Genomic DNA, 22641 nt, shown 5'->3' on the forward strand with positions numbered 1-22641 from the left:
GTTATTTGCAAACACTGAAGCATTGTCCTTTCAAATGGTTTGTGTTTGTGAGAAAAAAGCTCAGCAATGTCGAAAGGAACTTTAACAAGCTTTCAGGCTAATGCGTCTGAATTAAATGTTGTCAGATCTAAGAAAAGTTGGAAAATGCACAGCTCTCATTTCCATAAAGAGCGCATTAAACCTGAATGAGTAATTAAATAAAATGTTAGTGTTGAAATTTCAGCTGTGAATCAACCCACTTTAACATGTGCACTGGATTTCAAACTTTCAAAGGCTGCAGAAGGAGATGTGCTTTAGGTCATGCGAATGGGCCAATGTCTGATGCTGATCTATTTTGTTGCATTCATGGAGTCATACAAGAATCATAGAAGCTCTAAAGTGCAGAAGAGGCCATTCAGCCCATCAAGCCTGCACCAATTCTCTGACAAAGTAGTTGCTTATTTGTTAGTGTCACAGGTGGACTACATTAACACTGCAATGAAGTTACTGTGAAAATCCCCTAGTCACCACACTCCGACACTATCTTACCCAGGCCCTCTCCCCACCCTATCCCTGTAACCCCACTGTAGCTAACCTACACAACTTGGGACACTAAGGGGCAATTTAGCATGGCCAATCCATCTAACCCGCACATCTTTGGATTGTGGGAGGAAAATGGAGCTCGCAGAGGTACCCACGCAGACACAGGGAGAATGTGCAAACTCCACACAGTCACCCAAAGCTGGAATTGAACCCGCGTCCCTGGCGCTAAGGCAGCAATGCTAACCAATGTGCTGGCACTTGTTTCTAAATTAATTCTAAATAAACTCAACAACTAACTGAATAATGAAAGAAGGGATGAAATGCATTAGGTGGTGTGTGCCAAATAAAAAAAAAGAAACATGAGCACGAAAGAGAAATTGACTAGAAATTCACATTTTAAACAGAGGCAGAAATCCAGTGTGTCTTCAGCGTATATTTTGACTCAACATTTTGAGTTAAGGAATTGTATGTAAAGAGCGCCAGTCATGGCTTTGGTTGGTAGCATTCTCACTTTAGTCACAGAGTACAAGCTCCAGCCCCAATCCAGAGAATCAACAATCTAGACTGACACTCCAGTGGGATATTGAGGGGATATGGCAATGCTGGAGGTGCCTGCTTACTGATGTCAGGCTGAGGGCTCATCTGCTCTATGCGGTGGATGTAACACAGCTTGCAGCATTATTTGAAAGCAGAGCAGGGGAGTTATGTCCAGCGTCCTGGCCAATATTGATCCAACAACAGCCACAAAGACCAATTCACTATTATCACAATCATTTGTCGTTTGCTCATGCAAATAGGCTTGCGACTGAAAGGTCACGCAAGATGCTACGAAATGCAACTTTCTTTTTAAAATTAATTTAATTGGCGAGTGGAACCAAGAACTCCTGCAATTTCCTACTTGATATTAATTGCTCAACTCCTGAAATGACTCAAGCATTTCAGACCAACTCTCATCTATTTCAGAAGGACTTAACATAGATTTGTTTAACCAATGTAATGATGTTATTTTACTATTAAGGAGATGCATGAATTTGAAGTCTGTTGCTGATTGTTGAGACTCAACTGAGTGCCTTACTTCAAATTTATTTACAATGATTAAACTGCTGATTTCAAATGTTATACCTTGGCCACAGATGTAATCATATCAATATTTCTGTTTGACTTATAAATCATGAGAGTCATTTTAACGCAGCCACGTGTTAGAAATCTGATATTATTGGGTCTAATGTTAGTTTCATGCCCCATCCACTGTTGCATTTAACTTAAATGGAGAATGTAACCAGAAAGCTGAATGAATCAGTTTCCCAATGGACAAGTCAGGTAAAAATTGCCCCCACTGATCTTGTAATATAATTATGACACATGTGATTCACTGGTTCAGAAAGAGATAGAGGGTACTCCCTCTCCTACGCTGATGTTATGATTCCCATGGAGAAACTATCAACTAAAATAACCAAATTTACCGAGTAACCTCCCTCCCTTCCCCCTCCGCCCCATTCCTACAATTAATAAGTTACCAACAGGGGTCTACTTTTTGTAGCTTTTATTTGAATCAGATCCAATGCAAATTCTGCATGAATTAACACTTTATATAAGGAGGTAAACTTTACATTAAGTAGTTGATACAACAACCTTACCCAATTACAAGATAGAGAGAATCTGGTGAAATGGTGCAATGACAACAATCTCGCCCACAATGTCAACAAAATGAAGGAGATAGTCACCAACTTCAGGAAGCATAGAGGAGGAATAGTCCTGTCTACATCAACAGGGATGAATTGGAAATGGTCGAGAGCTTCAAGTTTCTAGGTGTCCAGAACACCAACGACTTGTCCTGGTCCCTCCACACTGACGCTATAGTTAAGAAAGTTCACCAATGCCTCTACTTTCGAAGGAGGCTAAGGAAATTTAGCATGTCCGCTAAAACTCTCACCAACGTTTACAGATGCACCATAGAAAGAATTATCTCTGGTTGTATCACAGATTAGTATGGCTCCTGCTCTGACCAAGATGGCAGGTAACTAGAAAGGATCATGAACAAAGCCCAGTCATCACGCAAGCCTCTTTCTACACTTCCCGTTGCCTTGGAAAAGCAGCCAGCATAATCAAGGACCCCAAGCACCCAGACATTCTCTCTTCCAGCTTCTTCCATCGAGAGAAAGGTACAAAGGCTTGAGATCACATACCAACTGATTCTGGAAGAGTTTCTTCCCTGCTGCCATCAGACGTTTGAATGGATTTACTCACATTAAGTTGATCTTTCTCTTTGCCCTAGCTATGACTGTAACATTGCATTCTGCGCCCTTGCCTTTCCTTCTCCCCTATGTACTCTATGGACAGTATGTTTTGTCCGTATGATGTGCAAGAAACAATATTTTTCACTGTAGACTAATACATGATACAATAATAAATCAAATCAAAAATCACTTGACGCACAGATGTGGCACTGCGTAGCTACAATATGTTCCTACAATACAGTTACACAATATGCAGTTCCTTATTCACACAGGGTAGGTCACGAGACTTATCCAACAACAAATTTTACCTTTGAGTTTCATGGGTATGATTATCATCTACAAGATTCACTTTCATAAATCCTCTCTCCCTTAGATAATACTGTCCTGTTGGGGTAACTTTCCAGAGTCGCTTTTCAACTGACCAATAATTAACACCCCTATTCATGATTTGGTTACTTCTGGGAATGCATCCAGCTCGTTAGTATCTCTGAGCTATTCTCACAGCTTTCCAGGTTTTAGACCTTTTTAGCCAGCTCACACAATATCTTCAAGAGGTCCTGTTTCCTTTTCTGCTGAACAGAAAAACTGACCTCTTCCGGACAGTTATTTGCTTCTTCTCCCCACAAGAATTTTCTGCATTCCTCAATCTATTAGTTTTCTTTCTCTTTGTGTCAGTGCACTAATTGCCTTCAACCTCCAGCTCTTGGCTCTCCTTTGTGTCTGCAGCTCTCAGTTATGTCTGCTATCGGTTTCATGTCAAGGATCACCAGGTCACATGGGCCAGTATTTCTTACTGTCCAGAAAATAAAAACTACTTATCTCTTTACAATTGATGCAAGTCCTTTTAAACATTTTTAAAAACTGCAGATTCCACGAGCCTTTTAATGAAATTTCAAAGTTTTCTTGCAGTACAGTTTCTGGGTCAAAGGTGAATGATTGACTCATATTAAAGTACTAATGTACTATTAATAAATATTGTATAAACCAGGAGTGTTAACATTGACTGCATAGATCGAGAGTTGGTCATTTTCCAGTATTCACTGCACTGTCTGTATTTTGTGGAGCTTCTAAATTATACCCTGTGATGGAATTGAAATGAAGGGAGGGTTCTGGTGCCATGCAATTATGCTTTCCAGAAGTTATAAATGATAGAGCTGCCTCCCCCCAGCCCGAACAAATTTAATGCATTGCTGGTAAACCAAGCAAGACCATGATCCAAAATGGCATTAGAAATTTTTTTATTGTGACCTGAATCTATAGATTAGTCTGTTTTTGTATGTTCAGATTGTTTTCATTGGTCAGTTTAAGGGGCATGTGTGTTCATGGATGTATTTAGCAGGCAATACCGCACGCACACACACGCACGCGCACACGCGCACACACACACACACACACACACACGCACACACACACACCTGGGCATGCAGAGGACCAGGATGCCTGATGTGCTGGGATTGATGGAGAGCAAAAAATGGACCTATCATATATTAAGTTGATCTTTCTCTGCACCCTAGCTATGACTGTAACACAACATTCTGCACCCTCTGCTTTTCTTCTCCTCTACATACTCTATGAAGGATATGTTTTGTCTGTGCAGCGCACAAAAAAACAATACTTTTCACTGTATCCCAATACAGGTCATAATAATAATCAGATCAAATCAGAAGGTCAAGGGAGCCCAACAACAAAGTTGTCCTGGCTGGAAAGACTGTTTCTGTCAAGGAAGGAATGGGATTGAAGAGGGAAGTAGAGGTTCCAAAAGACAGATAGTGATTGCATCGGAGGGATGGAAGGAAGATGGGGGTGGCATGAGAGGTAAAGTTTACTCATTAGTCACAAGAAGACTTATATTAACATTGCAATGAAGTTACTGTGAAAATCCCTTAGTTGCCACACTCCAGCGCCTGTTCGGGTACACTAAGGGAGAACTTAGCATAGTCAGTGAACTTAACCAGTACATGTTTCAGACTGTGGGAGGAAACCGGAGCACCCAGAGGAAACCCATGCACACACATGCAGACTCCGCACAGACAGTGACCCAAATCGAACCAAGGTCCCTGGCGCTGTGATGCAGCAGTGCTAACCACTGTGGGATGACATGGAAGGATGTGCATGGGGATAGAGGAATCCAAATGGCACTACAGTAGGTTATTTTCCCTGTTAGTGATAAATTAGACAAAAGTAACTCATGGCACTTACCAGTTATTGACTGTCTGTAGTAATCCTTCCTTCTTCAGTGACTGTCTGTAGCTCCGACTTATCCCATATGGATTTCAACTGAAATCCCAGCCTTCATACTTCAAATCTGCCCAGGATTGCAGGTATCTCTGAGTTATACAACATTCCTTGGCTGCTCCTGAGATCCACACACACTGCCATGTGCTGCCATATGTATACACTCAAACTCTCTCTTCAGCAGAACAAACTCACCCTGTCCTGGTCTCCATGTTTAATTTTGCCCTCTACTTATTTGACACCGTAACAAGGAACTTTTTTTCCTCCTTTCAGGTGTTAAGGAACACAAGTTCCCTCACTCACTCTAATCTGTCGCACCTGGAACATGTTGCACTTTTTTCTCTCAGGTACACCCTGACTTTATCAAACCTACTGACAACTGTGTCACTGTTGATAACTGGCCCACCAACCATTACCTTACAGAGGCTCAGTGCCAACTCTAAAATATTTCTTTCTGCCTCCCCTGGACTATGCCTCACTTTTGAACGTTAAGCCATTATTCCTCGCACCGTCATTCACCTAATTTCCTCTGGACATCTTCCCTGAACAATCTTCAATCTCATAGTCCCCCAACACTGCACTTCCCACTTCTACCTCCTTCCCACATTCCACAAACAGGACCATCCTGTTTCAGCCTCTTCCTGTCCCATTAAACTCATTTCCTCCTATCCTGACTCTATTTTCTCTTCCTTTGTCCAGTTCCTTCCCATCCACATTCGTGATTCTTCTGACAACCTGCAGCCTTTCAACAATTCCCAATTTCCTAATTAGCTCTGTTCACCTTGGATATCCAATCCCTCTACACTTCCTTCCCTCAGCAGGACAGTTTGAGGGCTCCGCATGAACAGAGGCCCAGACAAACCCCATCCACCATTCTCCTGGATGGACCTCTTTGCCCATTGAACATTCTCCTTTAATTGTGGCTGGGCCCCTAGTCATATCTGTCTTTTTGTGGGATAGGTGGAGCTTTCCTTGTTCCAGTCCAACAAAGGCACTTTCTCACAACTCTTTGACTAACACATTAATAAGACCCATTAATAATACATTAATAAGACACATTAACACATTAATAAGACACATTAATAATACTTTATAAGACCCTTGTCAGGCCTCATTTAGAGTATTGTGCGCAGTTCTGGTTGCCTCACTATAGGAAAGATGTAGAAGCTATTGAGAGGGTACAGAGAAGATTTACAAGGATGTTGCCTGGACTGGGAGGCATGCCTTATGAAGTTAGGTTGAGGAAGCTGGGACTCTTTTCCCTGGAGAGACGGAGGTTGAGAGGCGACCTGATAGAAGTTTACAAAATGTTGAGAGGAATAGATAGGGTGGACTCTCAGAGGCTATTTCCCCGGGTTGAAATGGTTGCTACGAGAGGACACAGATTTAAGGTACAGGGAGGGAAGTTCAGAAGTGATGTTAGGGGTAAGTTTTTCACTCAGAGGGTGGTGAATGAATGGAATCGGCTGCCGTCAGTGGTGGTGGAGGCGAACTCGCTGGGGTCTTTTAAAAGACTTCTGGATGAGTATATGGGGTTTAATGAGATTGAGGGTTATAGATAGGTCTGTAGGTTGGTAGGTGTTGATGTGATCAGCGCAACTCGTGGGCCGAAGGGCCTGTTTGTGCTGTAGTGTTCTATGTTCTATTAATGACTGTATCGGTGCCACTTTCTGCTCGCACCCAGAAGCGGGAAAATTAATAAATTTTGTTTCCAATTTCCGCCTGCCTCTCACCTCCCTGTGTTCCTTCGCTGACACTTACCTGTCCTTCCTTGATATATCCTTCTCCAATTCTGGAAATAGAGTGTCTACCAATATTCATTACAAGCCACCTGATTCCCACAGCTACCTCAACTACTCACCTCACACCATGTTTCCTGTAAGAACTCCATTTCATTTTCCCAGTTTTTCCATCTCCGAACATTTTATCTTCCACAACAAGTTAAAAGTTTATTTATTAGTCAAATGTAGGCTTACATTAACTGCAATTAAGTTACTGTGAAAATCCCCTAATCGCCACACTCCGGTACCTGTTTGGGTACACTGAGGGAGAACATAGCATGGCAATCCACCTAACCAGCACATCTTTCAGACTGTGGGAGGAAACCAGAGCACCAGGAGGAAACCCACACAGACACATGGAGAATGTACAGACTCTGCATAGAGAGTGACCCAAGCTGGGAATTGAACCTGCGTCCCTGGTGCTGTGAGGCAGTAGTGCTGACCACTGTGTCACCATGCCACCCTATGCTTCCATGTCATCCTTTTTCCTCAACCAATGATTCCCCTCCACTGTGTTAGACAGGGGCTTTAACCATATCCATTTTCCAAACTTCTGCCCTCACATCTTCCCCTTCCCCCCAGAACTATGAAAGGACTCCCATTGTTCTCACTTTCCACCCCACCAGCATGCACATTTAAAGGATTATCAACTGCCAACTCCAACTTGATGCCACCACCAAACACATCTTCCCCACTCCTCCACTGTAAGAATTTCATAGGGACTGCTCCCTCCACCCTCATCTATTCCTCTGTCACACCCCAACACCTCCCTGAGCAACTGGCAGGAGCGATAACACCTGCCCTTTATCTCCACCTTCATTACTGTTGAGACCCCAAGCACACCTTCCAGATGAAGCAACAATTGACTTGTACTCCAAGCAGTTTAGTCTATTGTTTTCACATCTCATAACGCGGTCTCCTCTGCAATGGGGAGGCTAAACGCAGACTGAGTGACCACTCCCATAATATCTCTATTCAGTCCACGAGCATGACCCGACAAGCTAGCCACTTCCTATTTTAATTCACAACTCTTGCTCTCAGGCTCATATTTCAGTCATCAGCTTCCTGTACTATTTGAGTGAAACCCAACTCAAGCTTGAGGAACAGCACTGCATTTCCTAATTAGACCCTTTACAGCCTTCTGGACTGAACCTTGAGTTTAGACCATGATCTTGGTGGCTCATTTTGTATGCCCCACTCATCCCACTCATTGCCAGTCTGTATCTTATTCTCATGTTTTGATTTCAGATAGCACCGACCTTTATCTGATATTAAAACCTTTTCTGGACCAATGTTTTTCTTTACTACTACCATTACCATTCTATTGGCCATTTGTGTCATGACATCTTTGATTTTGATTTGATTTATTGTTGTCACACGTATTAACATATAGTGAAAAGTATTGTTTCTTGTGTGCTATACAGACAAAGCATATCGTTCATAGAGAAGGAAACGAGAGAGTGCAGAACGTAGTTACAGTTATAGCTACGGTGTAGAGAAAGATCAATTTAATGCAAGGTAAGTCCATTCAAAAGTCTAATGGCAGCAGGGAAGAAGCTGTTTGAGTCGGTTGGCACGTGACCTCAGACTTTTGTATCTTTTTCCTCGACGGAAGAGAGAATGTCCGGGGTGTGTAGAGTCCTTAATTATGTTGGCTGCTTTGCTGAGGCAGTGGGAAGTGTAGCCAGAGTCAATGGATGGGAGGCTAGTTCGCGTGGTGGATTGGGCTATATTCACAACTTTTTGTAATACCCTGCAGTCTTGGGCAGAGCAGGAGCCATACCAAGCTGTGATACAACCAGAAAGAATGCTTTGTATGGTGCATCTGTAAAAGTTGGAGAGAGTTGTAGCTGACATACCAAATTTCCTTAGTCTTCTGTGAAAGTAGAGGCGTTGGTGGGCTTTCTTAACTTTAGTATCAGTATGGGAGGGACCAGAACAGGTTGTTGGCGATCTGGACACCTAGAAACTTGAAACTCTCGACCCTTTCTACTTTGTCCCCATTGATGTAAACAGGGGAATGTTCTCCTTTATACTTCCTGAAATCAATAACAATCTCCTTCATTTTGTTGACATTGAGGGAGAGATAACTGTTGCCGCACCAGTTCACCAGATTCTCTATCTCATCATTGTTTGAGATCTGACGCACCACGGTAACGTCGTCAGCAAACTTGAAAATCAAATTGGAATCTTTGTCATTTAATTCCCCCCCCACCGCCCCCACAACTCCTAATCTTTCCATGGCTGTGAAGATGGCTGCTACTTTGGGAATGGTGGCTTTCTGTAAAGGCAGTTGTGTGTGTGTGTGTGTGTGTATACATGATTTGATTATGCTGGGGTTTTTGATCAAGACAGCTTGACTGTGAGTGGTGAGATAAAAGGGATAAATGTGTTAGATCCATGCATTTGTAATGAGAGGTTATGGAAATAGGCTGGGTTTTTGTTATGTTTAAGAATTTGCATCATCAGGTAGATAGGGACTTGGCTTTTAGATGTTAAATTTTGAAGGGGACTTTAACAAATTACACAGGTTTCATAAATAAAGGGAAAGTTATTAAATTTTATTGGATGCATTTTATTTGGGCCAATAGGAAAGCATGGAAGATTTGCATATTTTGGAAAATTTAGTTCAACGAGGTGCGAGGACAACGGAGTTGGAGTTGAAAGGAATAAAGGATAATTAAGTAAAGATGTTGAGCTGAGGTTGCGCTGGCTGTGCGAGGGAGATGTACTGAGACCAGCTCTGTGCTGAGAGGAGGTGCGAAATTGGAAACATCCATTGAGTCAGGTCAGTCAGGAAAGCCTTTGGGTGGGATTCTCTGGCCTCCCTGCTATGTGTTTCTTGGTGACAGGAGGTGGTATTCCATTCACTTACGATGGGACTATCTGGTCCCAGGGATAACATACAAAATGGGATATCTTATTGAAGCCACCCCATACTGCCAGGAAACCCGCAGGCGGGGGTGCGCTGCTGGTAGAACTAGAGAATCCCACCAGCGTGAATGGCCAAAGGATTCCGACCTTCATTTCAGGAACTTAAATGTTTCTGAATTTTCTTTGGATTTCCACAGCAGAATGGAAGTGTTTCAGGTGTGATGTGGTATACCTTTGCTAAGTAATACTGGGTATTACAAGATTTTTATAATGAAAATCTATGAGGGAGTTGTTTCTAAGTAGCTTATTTATTAGTGTCACAAGTACACTACATTAACACTGCAATGAAGTTATTGTGAAAATCCCCTACTCGCCACATTCTGGAACTTGTTCGGGAGGGAGAGTTTAGCATAGCCGACGCATCTAACCGACATGGTCTTTCGGACTGTGGGAGGAAATCGGAGCAAACCCATGCAGGCATGGGGCGAACATCCAAACTCCATACAGACAGTGATCTAAGCCAGGAATCGAACCCAATCTCTGTCACTGTGAGGTAGGAGTACTAACCACTGTGCCACTGAGCCACCCTTATTTATATGTTCCCAATAAGTTTTTTTCCAGGGAATATTGCATAAGACTGTTTTAACTGTGTAACTTTAATCTGCTTTCAAGTTATTTTTGTTATAAATCCTTTTTTTAAAATCCTAGAATTGTTACTGGAATTCTATGCTTTTATACTTCCAAAATACAAAAAAAAATTATGATCAATAAGACAAGTTTCCCTCTGAGATTTGGCTTGTTCAGACAATAACACCTGCTGCGGTTGTAACAATGACCTTCCCTTTTGCACTACTTGTTCCTCCCCACTTCTTTAACAGCATAACACCCATCACATTTCTTCCTCTCATCAGTTCTGAAAAGTCACAATGAGCTCAAGACACCAACTCAGGTTCCTCTCTCCACAGATGCTGCCAGACCTGCTGAAATTTTCCAACACTTTGTTTTTAGTTCTGTAAAAAAAATTACTCTGTGTTCAACAAACTGCTACTGAAATGAGTTTGAATCGCTTGGGTTTACAATAAGAATTTTTATTCTCAAAGGAACATGACAATTTACAGGGGTGTGTACTTAAAACATATGCAGTCAAGATAAAATGCATTATCTTTTACAACAATTCCTAGAGTTGCAAGCATGGAAATGGACAGTTTTGTGAATATTGGAAGATCATGCAACACCACAATGTACAACACCACAATTTGCCACCCATGGCATTTTGAAAGTCAGGCCCATCTTTAACAAGATCAGTAAAGAATCTAATAAGCCCAGGATACAAAACAAGCAGAGCCATTGCTGTTGTGCGTTAGAAAACCTTCTACTGAGACACAGACAAGCAGACATTTTTCAACAATATTCTGAGATTGCAACTGAGAAACAGGGACAAAGGCAAGACCAAGAAAACTATTGATGTGCTTGCAATATCTTATTGTTACCACTGTCCTACCCATTTAACATGGTATAATGGTAATTTTGATCTACACTGATTTCTCGCTGAGGTGAATGACCACCTCCGACCTAAATAGTCACATTTCTTCCCAGATAAACGGTGCCTTCCAAAATAAAGCATTCTTGTCCGATCGATCTTGCCCAATTAAATGAACTGTGTACATGTAACTGTGTAGTGCAAGTCCACTGTGTTTTACAGTGTGAAATTATTTCCATAAAATGTCACATAACACGGGTACAGATAAAAGAAATATCTTTTTCCATAATATTAATGGCAAGATCTCCAGACTGGAAGCTCAGTTTAAAAAAAAATTCATCCATTAAATTCAAATTGATTTAAAAGATCTAATATAAGTTACAATACCTTGATTTCATCAACCATAATTATATTTCGTATCCAAATTCAGGAAGTTCGTGTTCAAAGTAAGTTTTTGCATCGACTGGGCGACTCTTTAACCTAATTGTACCCAAGAAATCTGCAAGATTGAATGGCGTACTAATTTTGCACCCTAACTAATATTACATCCCATTGACATCAATGGCGAACAACATCAGAGCTGCACCAGATCCTGTCACTATTCCAAGTGTTGGGTTCAAATGAAGTTGCCCACATTCTATTTGCACTGTTGCCAGTCTAGGTTTAAAAGTATGTTCTATGTTGAAGGAGCATAGAAAAACATAATCAAACACAAAACTGCACCAACTATCTTGCCAATGACATAGTTACTCTGTTAAATAAAATTTATTTTGCACATATTTACATAAAACACTCAGAAGTTCTGTAGTTCAGGAATATCCTTGTAAAGGTCCAGAGATTCCGGATTTGAGAAGGCGCTCTGCTGCTTGACGTCCTTGCCAGCGATAACCTGCTTCACCGCCACTTCTACTTTCTTTCCACTAATGGTGTACTGGGAGGAAAAAAAAGGTGGGGGATGGTGGAAATGAGAACAGCTTGTCAATTTCTTAAATACATGAGGTGTTGGCCCACCTAGTATTAGGTCACTCATTATCTGTGCAAAGTAAGATGCAGCATGTAATGAATGCTCCCTTGCACTGCAGATATTGGGCTTTAAATGAATGACATGTTGTCAGGAAAGTGTAAATAGCTTTAAGGAATTTATATTCATGTTGTTAAATATTAAAAATAAGGTATAGTTTAAAGTGGGTTTAATTTAATGTTTCTGTTTAAGGAAGGATCAACCAATAGTTGGATTCATGTTAGATAAAGGTATTTGTATACGTAGAGTTTGCTATGCTTGCACTGTGCTTAGAGACAGTTACAGCCTGAAAAGTAAACAAGCTGACAGAAATATAAAGTCATTGCTTAGCAACTGGGAGCATCTTTAGGATAGGAAGGCTCTGAGTTTACTTTTTGAGCTGGGTACATTGCAGTTGAAGATGGTAAACTGGGGAGTAAACGTCTCTCAGCTCTGCCAGAAGAAAAGCTGGACTAGGCGGCTGCAAAAAGGACTAGACAAAGTTCAGATAACCAGGGAATTCGGACAAAACGAACGTCTTAGGAAGGTGAAACGAAGAGAACGGATACCAGGAAATTGAACAAGGTACTCTTCAGGAGAACTCAAGGGAAAAGAAGATTCCGTGTGCTGAATTGAACAGATAGCTGCAATATGCAGACTAAGTCAAAAGTTTGGTGCCACCTTTATACAGTCTGGGAATCAATAGCTCAAACAATTGTGACGAGTTTGTGCAACAGTCAAGACAAGAGAATCTTGAACAGGGTATAAAACCTGAAAGTGTAACCTTAATAGAAGCAACTGATGGAAAGCAGTATTTAAAAGAGGATTTGAAAGTGTGTCTGTTTGAAAGAGGAATTTGGAATCACTTGTATGGAAGCCAAAGTTCAGTGAGACAAGGTGGTTCATGGTATAAGAATCAGCTGGGGGGATTTTGAGGAGAAATCCACAGAAATTCACTACGGTTCATTCAGAGTGGACACTGTATTTGACCAGAGCCAGCCTGTGTGTTCAAAGGGATTGTGTGTCATTGAAACCATTATAGCCCAAGATATACTTTGTAACCCTGTTAACATTAAATGTGTGTATATTTGAGAAGCTTAAGGGGAGGGGGGGAGTAAAAGACTATTGTATCATAATCAAACTCTCACTCTGGACAGTGAGCCTGGGGCATTGAGCATGGAAAACAAGGAAATGGTAGAATTATTGCACAGATAGTCTGTCTTCAATGGACAACATTTAGAAAGCTTCCCAGAGATACTTGAAAATCAAGAGCTGAACGGGAGGGAGGAACTTAAAAAAAAAAATCATCATGAGAGAAAAGATGCTGGGAACCTTATTATACCCAAAGCCTGAAGAGTCCCTAGGACAGGATGGTCTGCATCCTAATTTTTTTTTAAGCTGTATGATCTCTAAAGCAGTGGCAGTAAAGATAATAGGTGCATCGGTTCCAATCTTCAAAAATTTCTTCAATTCTGGAAAGCTGTCAGTGGATTGGGAAATAGCTAATGTACACCTTTATTTGAGAAAGGAGAAAGACAGAGAGGAGGAAACTAGAGGTGAGATAGCCTAACATCTGTCACAGGGAAATTACTAGAATCCGTTACTAAAGAAGCTATAGCAGGATACTTAGAAAATCATCTGATCAGACAGAGTCAACGTGGGTTTGTGAAAGGAAAATTGTGTTTAACTAATTGATTAGAGTTTTTTGACCAAGTAACAAGCAAAGGGAATAAAGGGGGACCTGTAGATGTGTTGTAATTAGATTTCCAGAAACCTCAAAGGCTACTATATAAGATTACAGTGTAATGCAACATCAGCATGGATAAAGGATTGGTTAGCTAACAATAAGCAGAGAGTAATGACAAAGGGCCTTTTTCAGGTTGGCAAGCCATGACAAGTGGAGTGTGACAGGAATCAGTGCTGCTGCCTCAATTATTTGCAATTTACATCAATAATTTAGGTGAAGGGACTGAATGTATGGTGGCTAAAGTTGTCAAGAGGAGCCAGGGAGTGCCTATAAAGGGATATAGTCAGGTTAACTGAGTAGATAAAACATTGATAGATGGAGTGTAGTGTGTGAAAAATGTGAATTTGTCCACTTTGTCAGGTAAATGAATCCCAAAAGGTTAGAATATCAGTACAGCAAGCGATTAAGAAAACAAATGGAATATTGATATTTATTGCAAGGGAATGGGATATCAGAGTAGGAAAGTATGCACACTTGCACATGTTCACTAAATCCCAGTTACAAAATTACCCTGCAATCATCTGACACAGAAATATTACTATACTTTCATGGGTTAGGATCAATAATGCATATCAGGTTTCAGGCTATGTTATAACTCTGTGTAATGTAAGTACACCTGACCCTTAAAAAAAAACAGATCTTTCAATTTATTATTCCTGCTCTAATCAAAAGCTCCAGTTTATTTGAATCGTAGTCGAACATTTGCTTTTACAGGACGCAGATAATTTCAAACTGTTAAACGTGAAGTTTTACAAACAAAATGTCCCTGGCAAAATAAAGTACACAATATCTGAGATTTCAATTATGAATCAAAGCTCAAAGTCAATGGACTGAAATAATGCCACATAAATTGATTGGAGAGACATTTTCCAACTGCCTGACCAATTAGAAATAAATAATATAGTTAAATGCAGATCAGATTTACCAAACTTATTGCTTCAAGTTAGCCAGACAATAATTGCACCTAACTGAGCTCAACCTTCTCAAGAAGTACTGCAGGCTAATTCTGCAGAGTTAATCTCTGGGGATTTATTGCAATTGGGAACATTATTTACATTAACATGGATTTATGGTTCAAAAACAATCTGTAAACTAGTGCCAAGGATCCAAGGAATTTCTCAATTTAGAAAAACTGTCCAGCTCATTGTGATCACCATTAAATATGATTTCCACTCTTATTATTCAAGGAATAATGGTGGCACATTCAAGATCAATTCTTTATTCCTTGTGTAAATTGAGGGAAATAAATATTGGGCTTATGTCGACTATAGGTCCATCAATTTAGAGTTCTGACTGAAGGTCATAGAAGTACAATGGAGTATTTCTGTCTTGGGAGCTGCCTGTTCTCTCTGCATCTCTCTCTCTCTATAGACATTGCCTGTGTTCTCTGCTTCTCTCTATCTACAGACACTACCTGTTCTCTCTACTTCTCTTTCTCTATAGACACTACCTGTTCTCTCTGCTTCTCTCTCTACAGATACTACCATTCTCTCTATATAAATGCTGCCTGTTTTCTGCTACTCTCTCTATAGATGCTGTCTGTTCTCTGCTTCCAACCATCCCACAGCACGTGATGGCTCACATCTACAATAACAAATATGTGACTTTGTAAATAATAGAAAACAGTTTATTTGAAAGAGAATATGAAAAGCGATTCAAAAGATGCATGAACTTACTGGAATGTCTTTAGTCTCCAGGATAAGGGCAGGCACATGTCTAGCTGATAAAGCCACTCGAATGGCATATCTTATCCTCTTCACCAGATCCACTGTGAAAACCTGATTGCAGGCCATCTTTAAGAAAAGAATGACTCTTTCTTCGCCATCCTTGCTATACTGTGGGACACAGAGACTGTCCATAACTTCCTCAAAGGCTTCCACTACAGGACAAAATGGCACAAGTTTCTTTCAGACAGGAAAAAAGACTGCAGTTTTTCAACTGACTGGCTTCTTAGCTACTACACAGATTTGATTACTATTCTATGTAGCTGTTTTGCCAGATTTCAATTTATTCTTTATGGTGCTGAGAAACAAATAACTCATATTGTGACTACGTATTGATTTTGAACCCTGCCTCACCAATAGCCAAGAAAGGGGGCTTTGTAAGCATATTTTTAAATTGTAGAGAGCAGGGAGCATTGCTAAATCAACATTTCTTTTTATTTGTAGCTCATGGGTGTAGATAGCTGGCTAGCACTTATTCCTCCCCACCCACCTGACAAAGGAACAGGCAGTGGCATTTGCTACAAATAAACCTGTTGGACTTTAACTTGGTATTGTGAGACTTCTTACTATGTTTACCCCAGTCCAATGCCAGCATCTCCACATCAGCACCTATTGCCCATCCCTGGTTGCACTCGAGCTGATTTGATTCGATTTGGTAGGCCATTTCAGAGGGCAGTTGAGAGTCAACCACATTGCTGTGACTCTGGAGTCACATATAGGCCAGGCCAGGTAAGGATGGCAGATTTTCTTCCCTAAAGGATATTGGTGGACCAAATGGGTTTTTCCAACAATGATGGCACAGTGGTTATCACTGCTGCCTCTCAGTGCCAGGGATCCAGGTTCAATTCCGGCCTTCGGTGACTGTTTTTGTGGAGTTTGTATGTTCTTCCCATGTCACCATGGGTTTCCTCCAGATGCTCCAATTTCCTCCCACAGTCCAAAGGTGTGCAGGTTAGATGGATTGACCATGCTAAATTGCCCTTTAGTGTCCCAGTATGTGCGGGTTATGGGGATTAGTAAGTACAAGGGATTACGGGGATAGAGCCTGTGTAGGATGCTCTGTCAGGGAGTTTGTGCAGACTCAGTGGCCAAATGGCCTCCTTCTGCACTGTAGGGATTCTATGGACAATCAACAATGGTTTCATAGCCATCAGTAGTTTCCTAATTCCAGATATTTTTTATTGAATTCAAATCCCACCGTCTGCCAACGGCAGGATTCGAACCCAGGTCCCCAGAACATTAGCTGAATTTCTGGATTAATAGTCTTGTGATAATACCACTAGGCCATCGCCTCCCCAGTCCACCACAACTTCATATGAGCAACTTATATTTTGTAACTGATCTGATATCACTATGTTGCATTTGTAAATGAGTAAAAACACATCATCATGAATACAGTTAACTTCACAATTTAGTGAATGCACAGGTTCAGGGATTTGGAAAACTTCACATCTGTGGCACTCTCCAACATTGCCATTTCAGGTTTCACATTGGGTCATATAATAGTAGAGTTCTCCAGCAGTATGCCTTAACCCCAACCTCAAGATAACAGTGCAGTGTTTCTGTAAACTTCTCCCAGTCTCCTTTCATAATTTCAATGGCAGACTGTCAGAAACCCTGGGTGTACATAAATCTATGGTGCACAAAAACAGGTTATTCAGCCCAATGTCAGTGTTTATATTCCATGTTAGCCTCTTCTTACTTTAATGACCTCTTCCCACCCTATCCCTTACCATTTCCCTCATGCATGTGGCCTAACCAACTTGCACTGATGCTTTTTAGCAATTTGAGCACCTACACTCTGATCTCTTTGTTCCAGTGCTCCATTCAGTTTCATATCTTCTAAGAAATGGGAAGCTCATTGTTCCCACTAAAAATGGATGGTCACACATTTCGCTACATTAAATCTTATTTGTCAAATCTTATCCATCCAAACTACCAGCTAGTATTCCTGTATTTTGGTGTGGGCCTCCATATTCATTGCCAACATTATTTGCAGATGTGAGCTAAATCATTGATGAACAGCAGTGGTCCAAAAGACAGATCCCTGCAGGACACCATTTTCCACTTTGACAGTCTGAGAAACTTTCCTCAATTCCCATCTTTTGAGGTTTTGTACTTTCAATGCATTCTGCTCCCAGGACCTTGATTCCACACAATTTCACCTTTGTTACGAATCCCATATATGAAGCCTTTAAAAAGGCCTTCTGATGATCCATGTATCCCGTTCACTGTAATTTCCAAGCCTACGACTTGGTACTTCTTCAGGGAATTCAATAATGTTGGTTCATTTCCCTTGACATTCAATGGCATTACCATTTGCTGAATCCCCCACTATCAATATTCTGGGGGTTACCATTGATCAGAAACTGAACTGGACTAGCCATATAAATAATGTGACTACAAGAGCAGGTCAAAGGTTAGGAATCCTGTAGCGAGTAGCTCACCACCTGATTCCCCAGAGCCTGTCCACCATTTACAAGGCACAAGTCAGGAGGGCAATGGAATTCTCTCCCCTTGCCTGGATGACTCCAGCTTCAACAACTCAAGAAGCTGGATACTATTCAAGATAACGAGTCCTCCTTAATTGCTATCCCTTGTACAAACATTCAACCCTCCACCACCAACGAACAATGGCAGCCGTGTGAACCATCTACAAGATGCCCTGCAGGAACTCACCAAAGTTCCTTGGCAGCACCTTCCAAACCCATGACCACTACATCTAGGATAACAGCAGCAGATACCTGGGAATACTACCACCTGCAAGTTCCCCTCCAAGCCACTCACCATCCTGACTTGAAAATAAGTTACTATTCCTTCACTGTCGCTGGGTCAAAAACCTGGAACTCCCTCCTAAACAGCACTATGCGTGTGCCAACATCTCAGAACCACAGTGGTTCAAGGTAGTTCGTCACCACCTACTTAAGGGCAACTAGGGATGGGCAATAAATGCTGATCCAGCCAGTAACGCCACATCCCGTAAATCAATAAAAAACATGACTTTCCTTACAGAAAATTAAGCACTTTTAAAAAAAAAAATTACGTTCTCCAACTTCAGATATTTTAGTTAATAATGAAATAAGAAAGCTTCTGTTATCTTTCCTAACACCTGATATTAAGCTTCAAGAAAAGTGGTAATGAAAATTGGGCAGTTTCTATAATGTGTGACCAACCTGCACTGCCAGTTTTATACCTGGCAGAAAATTTACCCCAATACTTTGACAAAGATTCCAAACCATTTCCCCTGCTGGACTGCCTATCTTGGCCCATTACTGGCGACAAAGGAATTTTCAACTGAAGTAAACTTTTAATGCTAAAGAGAAAAAAAAATTTACTTTCCAAAATATATTTACTTTCTGTTACTTCTAAGCACATGTGATAAAGCAGCAAGTTGCAGCTGAGTAATTATGGGACTAACATGACCATTGACCTCTGGATTGGTAACACATGCTGTCACTGTGAAAGCGACATGCAGAAATAAAATTACGCAACAGCAATTATAGAAAAACATTACATTACATCACCACACTTGAAACATTACCAATGTGGTAGATTTCCGAACTCCCAAATCTCACTCCATTTGGATTCAAAGTGCCATCACTACGAAAGGGAGAAATAGATTAGAGCGATTCACCTTGAACGCAAGACAAAACACAGAACAAAAGCTGTACCACTCAGTTTTGTGGGGTGGGCACAAATTAGAAAATGACATATCATCACTGCTTCCTTGGGTATGTCAGTACAATTGTGTCAGGGTCAAGGATCCATCAAAGGCAAGCAATGGAATCAGGCAAAAAGAAATGGTTTATTTTAAAGTGAATCAGGGATTCGGAAATTTTCAATCTATTACACCCACCAGAAGTTAATGCGTGGCAATTTTATATCCAGTTTACACTCAAGAGTCCAACAAATTAGTTCATTATCCACCAAACACAATTTACACCCATAAGGTGCATTATGGAGTGCTGCATTTCTCAGTCCACTCACGTAGCAGTGAGACGTTGCTAAACTTGCCCAAGTCAGATCCAATCTGTGCCATAAAGTCAAGCCAACATTTGTCTAATACCATGGACAGCTGGTAAGTTAGGACTGTCAGGCATACAATGTCAATGACATATGAATAGTTTGTGTTAGTCCTTGTTCTGTAGCAGTTGGTACCCAGTGTGCATTTTGAACGATGCTCAGATATCAGGAAATTGACTGAAGGCTTCTCTCACAAGCAGCCCCGTATTGTGTACAATGGCATCTGTGTTCAGATAATCAAGTTAGCTATTTGCACCAAATTAAACGTCAATGGCCCTCATTTTTGGCTTATAAACATAAAAATAGGTGTTATCTAATATGTATAAATAATAACTTGCTATATGTTATGCTCAAGAAGGCTGTATGAATGAGCTGTCACTTTGTGATATAGCTCTGATTCAGGTATAATCATAAACTAACGAGCATGAAAAAGTTGTATAAAAGGAATACTACACATTATAAATAGATCGTGATATTTTTTATGATACTACATATCATGTCTGCCTAGGCAAAGATTATTTCCTGGCAGCTTAATATACAGCCATGTATGAACCCATGAAGTTGTTATAATTTTGTACTGCGTAAGAGTCAACAAACTGATAAAATTCAAAGTAATATTTATGTAACATTACAAATGTTCTCTCAATCAAGTCAATTTCACTGTTTTGGTTGGGATTCAATCAATTTGCCATTCCTTCACTGTCACTGGATCAAAATCGTAGAACTCCCTCCCCAACAGCACTGTGGGTGTACCTACACCACATGGACTGCAGCAGTTCAAGAAGGCAGCTTGCCACCATCTTCACAAGTGCAATTAGGGATGGTCCAAGAAATGCTGATCTAGCCAGCAATGTCCATATTCCATGAATGAATTTTTTAAAAACTGATTGCCAGATTCAAGTAAAAATACAGAAGACAGAGGACAATGGAAAAAAAAGGAAGGGGAGTGGGGGAATCTGTAACTAAGCCTGCAGAGGTAACTATTCACATTTATACAACTTGATATAATCAGACCATCCAACCAAGCACCTGGGGCAGGATAAGTCAGCTTTTACTCAGATGTGCCGCTACCTCTAACAGCCTGTGCCGAACAGGTTAAAGTATATATTATGTTATTTTAAAAACGTGTATCTGAAGAATAAGTAAAAACGTAAAACGCTATTCTGATTTATACATATCTATGTCCCCAAATTTTGAGAGCGGGATTTTCCGGCCACGCCCGCTCCAAGACCGGAAAATCCCACTTGAGGTCAATGGACCTCTGCATGGTCCAGTCCTGCCAGCTACGATTCCCATGGCAGGTGGCACAGGAAAACGCCACCTGAAGTCATTGGCATTTGTGTCATAGAGAATACTGTCCATATACCTGACTATAACAGTCAACACTTTATAATCAATCAACTGTCTCCAGCTGTTAATAAGTCACAAAATAAAAATCAGATACTCCAGAAAATTGATTAAAAGACTGGGTAGAAGGCATTTAGTGCACATTTTTAAAAAAAAATCAATCCACAGTGAACACCCAAAATACATACACAATAGAAAGGACTATCCTAATAAAGTTTCAATTCTTGATAAAGAAACATAGCATTCACATGAAAACTTTGCCCTCTACACTAATTTGATGGAAGTTTTCTCTCATGCAGGCACATCTTAAAGCAATTTCTCCAAACGTGAGCACTTGAGTCATGGTAATATCGGAGATTCAGAAAATTTAAACAACCGATTTTAATTTTTCAAACCTACCTTCGGCCAAGCATCATAATTCCTCCAGTTTTGGGGTTTATCTTAGCGTAGTCTCCATGGGCCCAAACGCCTATGGGGACATTAATAATAGTTATTATGGCCACTGTAGCAGTGAAGTACTTTTCACGTAATAACCATACAGCTGTGGCAATGAATTATTGAAATGTACTATTGTCCTCAATCTTTTATCGTTCCAAAAGAATGTAATGTCTGAAGCCACATCCTTTCACGTTTTACTGTCCAAGCCAATTAAAATGAAATGAATCAACAGTTCACACAGCTATATTCTTCAAGAAAAAAAATATAATCACACCTCCACGTCATTTTGAATGTTGTCAGGAATTCAATTCCTTATGCCAGGAGTATTGCAATAGTCATCGTTATCATAGATCCATAGAATTCCTACAGTGCAGGGGGAGACCATACGGTCCGTCAAGTCTGCATCAAATTTCTGAAAGAGCATCTTTCCCAAGCCCTCTCCTCTGCCCCAATTTAAGATATAGCATGTCCGATTGGTGACACTGTGACTGCTGCCCAGTGACAAGGGCAGGATCCGCTCAGAGCGTTGACAGGTTTCCCAGCACAGTTCAAGGATTAGTGATGAGCAGGAGTCAGTCAACTTTAATCCGAAGTGAAGTGTCCCAGGTACAGATAAAGGAGAGGGTTGGGAAGAGATCCCAAGAGGAAGTCCCAGGTAAGGGACAAAGACAGAAACATGTCCCAGTTAAGAAAAATGAAGTAGTCAATGAGAAGGTGCCAAGCAACAAGGGCATTGGCTGTGCAACTGGGAGATAGGAAGAGACCCAAAAGTTGTTGGGTGGTCCAATGTGTGGAAACAGAATTAGAAGAGCCACTATAACAAGAAACAAGTGCATACCAGAAATTGGAGGCAGAAGGTCTGACCTTTCCAATAAGAAATCTTGTAAAGAAAAAGCTTGATGAGTATCTGAGTTGAAGGAACTTGTGTATTTGCTCTGAAGTTAAAGTCATAGTGAGTTTAGATTTCAAAAGCATCTGTTGAATGCCCAGGAGTCTGCTAGAGGAAAACTGTTTGAAGCAGATTTAACTCGAGCAAGAAACCATGTTGTTGTGACAATGGTAAACCTTCACTGGGGTTGTGGACCTGTAAGGGTTTCTGGGATAGAAGGAACAGTGCAAATCTGAATAACTGTGTGGTATCCATATTGAAATCTTTCCAACCATTTTGTCCATTGTAATGTAGTCCATTTTTGTGTTTACCAAATAATTAATTGTCCTTTGAACCTGTTCAGT

General features: G+C 40.8%; 1 protein-coding gene across 1 annotated transcript in view; it reads right to left on the reverse strand.

Annotated features, from left to right (window-relative positions):
- Nucleotides 1-10716: 10716 nt before the first annotated feature.
- The window catches only part of aacs (acetoacetyl-CoA synthetase), a 116085-nt gene continuing 104160 nt past the window's right edge, over nucleotides 10717-22641 (reverse strand). Inside the window, exons 15-18 of the mRNA XM_080208359.1 lie at nucleotides 21370-21439; nucleotides 19142-19200; nucleotides 15553-15755; nucleotides 10717-12060 (exon numbers count right to left, since the gene is read on the reverse strand). Coding sequence (XP_080064485.1) covers nucleotides 11923-12060; nucleotides 15553-15755; nucleotides 19142-19200; nucleotides 21370-21439 — 470 coding nt within the window. The 3' untranslated portion in view covers nucleotides 10717-11922. The remainder of the gene's footprint in view (nucleotides 12061-15552; nucleotides 15756-19141; nucleotides 19201-21369; nucleotides 21440-22641) is intronic.

This window comes from Carcharhinus amblyrhynchos, chromosome 20 (assembly GCF_965287045.1).
Source record: "Carcharhinus amblyrhynchos chromosome 20, sCarAmb.v2.hapA, whole genome shotgun sequence".
NCBI classification, from domain to species: Eukaryota; Metazoa; Chordata; class Chondrichthyes; order Carcharhiniformes; family Carcharhinidae; genus Carcharhinus; species Carcharhinus amblyrhynchos.